At 42.9% G+C, this 10,142-nt stretch overlaps 2 protein-coding genes across 12 annotated transcripts in view; one reads left to right on the top strand and one right to left on the bottom strand.

Moving 5' to 3' along the window:
- Positions 1–662: 662 nt before the first annotated feature.
- asb12b (ankyrin repeat and SOCS box-containing 12b) lies at positions 663–5,855 on the top strand. The gene is made up of 4 exons (XM_068714365.1): positions 663–889; positions 1,252–1,575; positions 3,280–3,808; positions 3,904–5,855. The coding sequence occupies exons 2-4, from the start codon at positions 1,291–1,293 to the stop codon at positions 4,047–4,049; spliced, it is 960 nt and encodes a 319-aa protein (XP_068570466.1). The 5' UTR covers positions 663–889; positions 1,252–1,290; the 3' UTR covers positions 4,050–5,855.
- Positions 5,856–7,173: 1,318 nt separating this feature from the next.
- Positions 7,174–10,142, bottom strand: part of LOC137875277 (rho guanine nucleotide exchange factor 9) — a 39,994-nt gene continuing 37,025 nt past the window's right edge. For 9 of the 11 annotated variants that reach the window (XM_068714353.1, XM_068714354.1, XM_068714362.1 and 6 more), the window contains one exon: positions 7,174–9,624. In XM_068714353.1, the coding sequence (XP_068570454.1) occupies positions 9,449–9,624 (176 nt within the window). In that variant the 3' untranslated portion in view covers positions 7,174–9,448. The remainder of the gene's footprint in view (positions 9,625–10,142) is intronic. The other 2 variants (XM_068714356.1, XM_068714355.1) reach the window with 1 other exon arrangement.

Here is a 10,142-nt window from a genome sequence, read left to right as displayed (position 1 = left end):
ACACACACACACACACACACACACACACACACACACACACACACACACATACACACACACACACACAATATTACTCAACCTGAGAGGACTCTCACTGACCATGTCTGACATTCACTAACCTTACTAAAACAAAAAGGGCCAAAACACTGAGTCTGACAATAAAAACAGATAGATAATTGACAGTGGAATTTTGCCATCACATTATTGAAGAGTATTAAAGACCATAAATACTTGGCATTTTTTGGCTCTGCCCCTGCTGCCTTGGTGTGAATCGAGGAAACAGGTGATAGCAGGGCACATAGAGGCAAACTAACGGCCATTCTCATGGGTTGTTTGGTTTTATCGTCACAATGTCACAGTTGTGTCTTTAATACCTGCAGAGACAAGCTGAAACAAAAAGTGGAGAATTATGCTACTCAGTGCACCGTGACGTTTAAAGAGACACAGAAGCCTCCATTTCATTTTTGTTTTTATTCCGGACACACTCGCCAATCTCCGACTGAGTGTCACACTCGTATCACCTTTCTAATTATAACCCTGAGCCTGGATTCTCCAAGAATGGAAGTTCAGCCAGGCCCATCTGTGGCCTAAAATTAGCCCCCTACCCCCCAGAAAGGAGCTCTGGTCCCCTCTGTCTGTTAACACATACGCACACACACACACACACACACACACACACACACACACACACACACACACACACACACACACACACACACACCATACTGCGCTTTCCACAACTCCTGTGGAAGCATCACACACTCCTTGGAGGACTTTTCTTTCCTTCTTTCTTCCACATGATTTATTATGGAGTTTTGAGAGTTTTTAAACTTCTCTTATCTTCTAATGTCTTCGGGGAAAAAAACACACCATCACACAACTAGTTGAGGTAAGTGTCTTGTTACAGTTATGTTGCTGCTGTTGAATGGAACCATAGCCTTGTTTCTGCTGAGCAAATCACGTGGACCTCCAGTGGAAACCATTCTTTCTTATGTATGAGTATAAAATGCACTCATGTATGGCTTTGTTTGAAGTTGCATTGCTGTGATTTGTCTTATGTGAAGTAACTGTGTCATGTAAACAAACTGCGTTGTCTTATGGCAGTACTGAAGAAGTTATTCTCTTTTCTTTCATGTAGGAATTTGTTATGTTGAAAGAACAATCGTGCCTTACAAAAATAACCCAAGATGTCAGCTGTGCATATGTGTTTGGAGGCATTACCATCTCTGTCTGACATTTTCGCCACCGCAGATGGAAGAGCTTTGACTCGCAGCAGCCTGGGGTTACATCATGGTTCTGGGCCAAGCTGTCAACATGAGTTTGATGGACATTTCAAAGATCTTCTCCCTGCTGCAGCCTAAGGAGGAGGATGAGGACAACGAGCAGTGCCAGGCCTTGAACAACGCCGTGAGCAGCGACAACGTGACTCTGCTCTCCGAGCTTCTGTCTCAGGAGAGTTACAGGAGGTCTATCAATGCTCGAAGCGGCTGGGGGGTCCCAGTCACCCCCTTGCGCAGTGCTGCTGCTCTGGGACACCTGAGGTGCTTGGAGTTGTTGTTGGAGCACGGTGCAGAGGTGAGACATGGAGAGAGCGTTTTGTTGTACAGCTTGCAGATGAGGATGGTGAGATGGATCTTTGATATGGAGGGGGGTTTAACCCAGAAGAACCCAAACCCATTTTTCCTTAAAGGAAAATTATAGATTTAAAACTAAGACTAAATAGACCACATGGAACACATTTCTGAAAATATTTTTTAAATACTACCCTCTAGTGCCACAGATCTGAAACGTTACATATGTCACACATATGTGTATAGATGTTTTCCTCATTTGAAAATCAATTAACTTGGCCTTTTTTAGCTTGGTAACAAAGATTATGCCTTTTTATTTGCATTTACACAACACATATCAAAATTATAACTTTTATGGTTAGATTTAATCAAAAACTCTTTTTCAGATTTGTTTTACAAGACAAAAATGTCTTCTCGTTGGATGAGCTTCAGTGCATCCTGAACACTGTATCGTTCATTCTAGACCCCACTGCAAAATAAATTAATTAAATGTCTTTTGAATTCGACAAAAGAACATATTTTAATTAAAAATAATTGAATCAGCTAAATCAATTGAGCAGCTCATTATTATTTTTCTTATTGTGTTTTTCTGAGACAATTATAAGTTTAAAAACCTGATGTGACATATCTGTCACAACAATATTTTCATAATTTTTTAGACATAAATTAGTTTGATAAACATGGTCAGAACCGTTTGGATGTAATGTAGGACTTGTTATCAAAGCATTAGAATTGTTAAATGTGTTGAAACTTCAGCAACAAAAACAAGATTTATGAAATTAGCTAGTTCTGCCATTTTGGAAGTGATGTCGTTGGTACACAAATTAAGTCACTGTCACATGACTTCACCAGGAAGTTCTGTATGTGTCACTTAGGGACTTCAAGAGTTAAAATCAGGGATACAACTGTAGAAGGAACTTTACAGGATATTTAAAGTGTCTGTGACAACTGTGTCACCGTGGGTCCTTATGGATTAATGGACATACGTTTCTATATTTAGCAACCCAAATTATATACTGCACTCAGGTGTCACACATTTCATTTAAAAGCCCAAAAAGATTCCTAGATTCCTAGAGAACATCTTTTTATGATATCAAAAATTAAGAGTAAGAAATTAGATTTCCCACATTTTAAACGTATTAGGTATTAAAGCTGCACAATATTTGAAATGAACAATGGATCAAACGGATAGGTGTAATATGAAAGGGGTGCCTGGCAGTGATAAACCCACACAAAGTGATTACCTAACTCTGCAGTTCTCCTCAGTTCTAAGGAGCCTCAGAGTGTCTTTTTAGCTCTTTGTTTCGGTTTTCCATCCTCAAGGTTGTTTCCAGAAGCAGCAGGCAGCTGTTTTTCCGCAAAATAAAGGCTCCAATAAACCCATTATTTACTACCTGACCAGTGCAAAACAGCAAATTGCCAATGTTAGGGATTAGAGAGGGATATAGTGGATCATTTAGCTGCTAATAAGCAGGATATTTCCCTCAGGAGTTGGTGGAAATCGAAACAGTGTTAAAAGGAGAGTGAATATTGGATTTCAAGTCATTAGATAAATAAATAAATACAAATTGAGAGGTGAGAATATGTCAATGCTGTGTCAAATAATGCAGCTGTAATGATGCATATCGACGTTGTTGGATCACCAAATTTGTCAGGGCCGCTTCCTACTGTGACAACATGTCGGTGCACTGCTGTGTTTTGAATCCAGATCGACAGCCTGGACGTGAAGGCCCAGACGCCTCTGTTCACAGCTGTCAGTGGGAAACATCTGGACTGCGTGGTTGCCCTGCTGAAGTCCGGAGCCGATCCCAATGGCAGCCAATACAACAACTGCTCCCCAGTGCTGACTGCAGCCCGCGAGGGCGACGTAGACGTGCTCCGAGAGCTGCTGCTCTTCGGAGCCGAGGTGGACGCCAAGCCCAAGGTCCCCGAGTGGGCCTCCAATGCCTCAGCCTGCAGAGGGCCCCTTTACATCTCAGCTGTTTATGGACACCTGGACTGCTTCAAACTGCTCCTGCTCCACGGGGCCAACCCCAACTACAACTGCACGGACGAGACGTTGCTGGCCAGGATAAAGCAGCCAAAGACGGTGCTGGAGGTGTGTCTGCGTTACGGCTGCGGGGTGGAGTACATCCAGCTGCTCATAGACTTTGGGGCAGACGTGTTTCTGCCCACACTGATCATTGACAAGACTACGAAGCAGAACGAAGCTCTGATTCTGCTGCTCAAAGAGAGAGGTGAGACACGGGTCATGGTTTGGTTCAGTGTGCGTCAAAGTGTGCAAAGTGTAAAAATGTTGATCCACCTTTTGTTTTGTCTGTTCCTGCTCCAGTTTGTCCCAAAACACTGATGTCGCAGACTCGGCTAGCAATCCGAAGACACCTACCCTTTGCCAACAAAGAGCCTGTCATCGACAGTTTGGACGTTCCTCTGATCCTGAGGAACTATCTGAAGCATGAAACCTCTGAACACATATGATGCTCACCTTAGCATCAGAATATATGGCCAGTGACATTTTTTTTTACCTCATTTCTGATGACTGGATAATTGATTTTTTGTTTTTCCGATAAGTACAAAAGGTCCCTGTACTGTATAGTGAGTGCTCTAAATTCTTGTTTTTGTTATTTATATATTAAAATTGAAATGTGTGCCTAGTAAATAGATATATAACTTCTGATTAAATTATTATTTACGCTCTACAAAGCTTATTGAAGTGTCTTCGTCAAACACAGAAAGATGAACATCTGTCCATGTTGGACACTCTGCCGTGTCCTTTTTCAGTGTAACACCGTGGTTGACCACTAGAGACCACAGTAATACTGCTTATTGCCCTGGTCCAAATTTGGTAATGCCTCTTTGCATCACCTTTAGCTCTGTTCTCCTCTGAGGTAACATTACACAATAAAAGATTTATTCATCCAGACACATATGCACACAGACTGTCTGCATCTCACCACAATGTCTGAGATCTTTCCTAAAAACACTGTTTCGCAGCTGTGGACTTCAAAACAGGAAGCGGAGAAGACATTTGCCCAAACGTCATTACAGCAGTTATTAGCAGGCTACAATTTGTGGTTATAAATGTTTCTTTTGTGAGTTGTGAAACGCCCCCTGATACCGTTATTATCGTATGTTTGCATGACCTTGAATCTTTCCTCTGTAACACATCCATAAGTTAATGCGTCAGTTGTTGGGAATGGGGACCTGCAAACAGGAAACGATGTCACACAACAGGAAACCCAGCACAATGCTCCCACTCACACATTGACGCCTCGAACACGCAGTTCTGTAGAGGTTTTATTTTCAACAAAAGTACAGCTATATCAGATATGGATTTATTTTTACAGCGAAGTACAACATATTCCCAGTGCTTCTGATTACATCAAAACATAGAATGTACATACAGTTGACATCTCCACTCTCCCATTCACAGTTTCTGGATTGAATAGGCATTATTTTTCAGGTTTTTCATTTCTACAACAAATAATCAAACTCAAAGGCCAGCGAGAAAGAAAATGACAAATGTTTGCATATGGTGACAAAGGATATGGATACTGTGAGTAAATTGTTCTGTGTGAGGCAAAAAATCCAGACCTTAAACTAGATGGTAATATACAATGAATAGATTTCAAACGTGGAATGTCAGTCTTCTGTTTACCTTGTTGTCAGTGAACACCACATCGACATATGGCTCATTGAAGACTCTGTTTGTACCCTGACTTTTCTGAAACAACACTGCGAGGAATTCCTACTGAAGATGTCGTGATGCTAAATGTGAGTGGCTCACGCACAGCCTGGACTAAAAGGAATTACATTAATCTGAGCAACCTCTGATGCGTCCGACTGACAGTCTGCTAAATTGGCTGTCTTGCTTTTATGACAGGAAATAGAAAGAAAAAATTAAATCTTCCACACAGAAAGCTGTCCTCTAAGTTCTCAGCGCAAGGTCAGAATGATAATTAGATAATAAAAATAATGTATACATCCTTTTGAACAATGTGGCCAAAATGGTTCTATTTAATACTGCATTCAATAAATACAAGTGAGGAATTAATTTGTACTGTCAAGTCATTGCACTTTAAAGAATCATTTCTTAAGTAGAAACAAGAGCATGATATGAATTGCAATGAAGTACTGTATGTGTGTGTGTGTGTGTGTGTGTGTGTGTGTGTGTGTGTGTGTGTGCATCTTCAGGATTATGTCTATCTTTAGCTCATCCCGAGAGGTTTCGCATTTATTCAGCTCTTCTGCTTGACTACAAATCTATACACAAACACCCATGATCAGTGCTAACTCCTATTTGGTTCACTGTTGTCATAGAAAAATGATACCCGTTTTTCCTCAGCGGTTAATGGAATTCCAAAAAAAATAACCAGCAGTTTGGACCATGACAGTGCAGATTGGAGTCAAAGAAAAGAGTAAATAAAGACTTCAGAATAAGTTTACAGTTTATAGGACCCAATATATCTGGGCAAAGAGAACATTAGTGCCTTTAATTTCACCCATCAACAGTTCAGTCTTTGATTCAGCATGAGGAAAAGATGTATCCCCTCTACTTAATAAATAAAAACAGAAGCTACAACCTGTAATGTGTCGTGAGCAGGAGACAGGTGGACGGAGAAAAGAACTCCCCTTAGTGAGATGGCATGGGTTCACAAATGAATGGTTCCGCGGTGGGGAAAAAAATAAATCCCATTGGAAGTTAAATGAAACTAAACAATCTGTCAAGAGTTGTCTAAAGTCTCATGCAAAATATTGGATGCCACGAGCATGCATTTACCTGGTACTGAGGTCTACCGCACGCTAGAACTGGAACATTCGTCTCCAACGCAAAATACCAATATCCAAATATATGATCTGTTCTTTTTACATTATTTACAGTGTGTAGCTGATAAAGGTAAAATAGATGATTCTTCTTTTGATTCATAACTCAATGCTAATAATATACTTTGAAAAGTGAAACCTAACTTGACTAATGAAAAGCTGCTTTCCTACTATATATTCAAATTAAACCATCTTTCAGGATGTTAAATATAACAATTAAGGAATTCTATGTAGTTTCTAAACGTCTGAAATTAGAATGAACCTCTTTTTGTGCAATAAAGTTACCGCTATGGACGTGTGGTGTAATATAATAAGGTGTGTTTCAGTCAGACGGCACAGTATCTACTCATATGGAAAAGGCCTGACCTCTAAGTTTCTGTCCGAGTGGATTTCATGCACTGGGGAGCGAGGAATTCCCATAGTGTATGTGTGAGAGAGAGAGAGAGGGGGGAGGGGGAGAGAGGGAGAGAGAGAGAGAGGGGGGGAGAGAGAGAAAAAGAGGGAGAGAGAGAGAGATGCAAGTCCCACACTGAAGGGAAAATACATGACTAATTCAAATCTGCCTGTGAAACTGAATAGATAATCACTAGTGGAATGCTGGAAGGCACTGTTAGATAGCATCTCTCTTCTCCGCAGCAGAACGGGCCAGCAAGTGCGCATGATGGTGTGTGTGTGTGTGTGTGTGTTTGGCTGCATGCTTGTGTCTGTATGTTGGTTGGTGGTGGCGTGGAGTATAGGGGAATGGGGGGGGGGGGGGGGGGGGGGGGGGGGGGGGGGGGCGTAGCACGGGACCTGAGGTTATCATGGCCTGGGAACCATATCTTTTTGCTGTGCCAGACCAGGGAATTATCTTCCAAAACAATCTCACTGGGAGCCATCTCTACAGACACCAGCAGCCAACTCACACATTTCTCAACCTTCTTTACTGAAACAAAAACATAAATTATACAACATACAAAGCAATTCTAAGGTTTTTTTTCTTTTTTCTCTCCAATAGGTTATAAGGCCTATAAGCAGGCAAACAAATGACATAGAACGATATATAACTCTTTCATATCACGTTGTAGTGGATAGTGAAGATATATAATGATATATCACATTGCACAAGTTGTCATACTGTATATGTACTGTCCATCAGGTGATATAATTCAACACAAAATGTACTTCTGTATCCGAGGTCAAAATATGATCACAAACCATGGACTCGTGTGTCACTTACATTCCCACTGTAGAAAAGAATATACCTTCATGATGTGTGTGGATTGTGTTCGGATCCTCTCGTTCCTAACACCTCTCTGTCAGTAGCATATGGCGGGATCTCGCCCACAGCAGCTTCGGCGACATTGTTGATTAAACACAACAATCTGATCGGGCCACAGTCCCGTGTAAACCACTTAACAGTGCCGAGCTAACTGCCAGAACATGGATCGGATCTGGAAAAACAACGGGGAGGAGTGCCAAGATTTGAAGCTGCAGCCTTTAGAGATGCATGAATCTGTCAGAGGACACCTGCATGCTACAGATTAAATTTACCTTTCCCGCCTCCCTCTGGTGTTGGCTCACACTTCTGCAGAGTACGTCCTTTCAGTGCTGACTCACAACCAACCGCTATGGTTGTCCTGTTCATTTATACAGATGTATTTTTTTGACCATTTCCCCTTGTGCTGGTTAAGGGCCTGTTCCAAAATTCTCACACTGCGGCGCGTTAGCGTCGCTCCTACTTAAACGGGAGGAGGGAGCGCTCCTCGGACTGAATGTGTGCTATGCTTTTTACAGTGTGAGCAACACAAAAAATGATGAAGCCAACCGAAAGCAGTCTTTCTTTTGACAGCTGACGTGAAAAAGAGATACTAGTTTAGACCTTGGCCAATGCTTCAACTTCACTTTTAGACCTCTCGGTGGATTTCCAGAGGTCGGCTGTTCTCTTTCCAAACACCCAGTGAGCTGCCAGCACAGTGCTACAGGGGTGGTCTCTGGGGAGAGTGGGGAGGGGGGGGGGCTCTGACACAAGGCAGGTGGACCGCAGCCTGCCTATCTCCTGCTCCCAGCTGTTTCATCTGAGCGGTAAAAGCTCTCTCGTCGAAATTGTCGGCATGAACGGTTATGAATACCCTGTCAAAAGTGGTTGGTGAAAGGATGTAAACATTCTATTGATGTTCCAACTATTGATTTGTTCCCTGACCCATCATATCATGGCTAATGGCAGGTTTCCAAAAGAGTGAAGCTCTTCCTCTGAGAGCCAGTGACTCATGCGGGCTGAGCAGGTGGGTAGAGAGAGATAGAGAGGACAAGGGATGGACGGGGAGAGCGAGGGAGACACCGTAAAACGTCAGACTTGGTGAGGAGGAGGGGGGGGGGGGGGCTGCTACTGTATGCGAGCAGCTAGAGAGAGAAACATGGAGCGTTGAGAGTGGGGAGGAGATCCAGACGCAGGCATTTGGTTGCGCAGAGACGGCCTGGCTGGTCTGTGATCAGTGGAAGAATGGATGTAACTCAGAGATGACACCGAAGGCCGAGCTTCACGGGTCCCTTCAGACGCCACGGGGCCGTCGCATTATTCGCTCTCACATTCAGAAGAATGCAACAAGCAATCTCACGTAGCAGCGCGGCGAGGTCGACACACTCACACCACTAGGAATGCCCTGTCCTGGCCTCGTGGTTTTCTCCAGATGATGGACTGAAAATGGATTGATATGACAACCTAAACAACTCTGGGACATTCAGATGGCGTGAAGATGCAGAATCCGGGGGGGAAAGAGTTCATGACAGGCGACTCAGCTGGAGAAGCGTGATAACTAAGAACGTTACTGACATATATGAATTGTAATGTTTTGTCATTTTTCTCAACGTTTTGAATCCAAGTCTTCAGTCCTCTTGCTGCTTCCAGTCACACGCTATATTAACAATGGTCCATCATTTCAAAAGTCTCTTGTGTTTGTGTGTGTGTGTGTGTGTGTGTGTTTTTCGTATTTTTCTTCATCATGGGACATGATCATCCAGTGTTTAGTGCTTCTAAGAAAAATAGCTGGTCCTTCAGAAGAGTCTGTGTGTCTCTATTTCTTAAATGGAGCTAATCTACTAAAATTCTGCCAGAAAGGAGCCTGGCCTCTTTTGGATTGACTGAATTCAAAAACCTCTCCTTGTGCCATGTCCTCCGTTACCTCATACTGCCCCGCACTTAGGGGGTCCTGGGGGGGCGGGTATGAGGGGGGCGTGCACCTGTTTACACCTAAGAAGGCAGGTGCAAAAAAAGAGCAAGAAGGGGGGGAGTGAGGGGAGAGGGACAAGGAGGCAGCGCAGGGCACAAAGCGAGAGAAGAAGGAAGGAGGTGGATAGCAAACAGGAGACATCATCAGTAAATGTATCTTGAACAGACACAAAAACACAACACCAAGTCATGCTTCCATAGAAAACAGGCACGTAGACGTACAAAATGAGCCTTCAGTGGTAACATTCCTGCATATTAAACCTATGATATGATACAGTGTGATCATATGGTGACGGCTGAATTGGGACACGGGTGGAATTCAGCTCTAGCAATGACACAAGGGAGACTGAAGCTGCTATTCAATCAAAGTCTGTCGCAGACAAACAGGAGAACCAACAGATTACACCGGATACAGTGATGAAAACCAGGCAATTGGACGAGAGACATTGTTCTTCCGCGTTTGTTGACAGCACGATTGTTTGAATAGCACCCTCGACACTTGAGAACACAAGAGCGGCAAAAATAGAGCCAACAGAAAA

This window comes from Cebidichthys violaceus, unplaced genomic scaffold (assembly GCF_023349555.1).
Source record: "Cebidichthys violaceus isolate CVI_PGR_0920_01 unplaced genomic scaffold, fCebVio1.0.p SCAF_2, whole genome shotgun sequence".
In the NCBI taxonomy this organism is placed as follows: Eukaryota; Metazoa; Chordata; class Actinopteri; order Perciformes; family Stichaeidae; genus Cebidichthys; species Cebidichthys violaceus.
The sequence above is the reverse complement of the archived record's forward strand: the minus strand, read 5'-3'. Positions and strand labels throughout refer to the sequence as shown.

What these genes read in the sequence shown, in the direction of transcription:
- asb12b (XM_068714365.1), top strand. Translation starts at nt 1,291, where the DNA reads ATGGTTCTGGGCCAAGCTGTCAACATGAGTTTGATGGACATTTCAAAG. An exon ending in TGTTGGAGCACGGTGCAGAG is followed by an intron (nt 1,576 to 3,279) that starts GTGAGACATGGA and finishes TTTTGAATCCAG; the next exon opens with ATCGACAGCCTGGACGTGAA. An exon ending in TCTGCTGCTCAAAGAGAGAG is followed by an intron (nt 3,809 to 3,903) that starts GTGAGACACGGG and finishes TTCCTGCTCCAG; the next exon opens with TTTGTCCCAAAACACTGATG.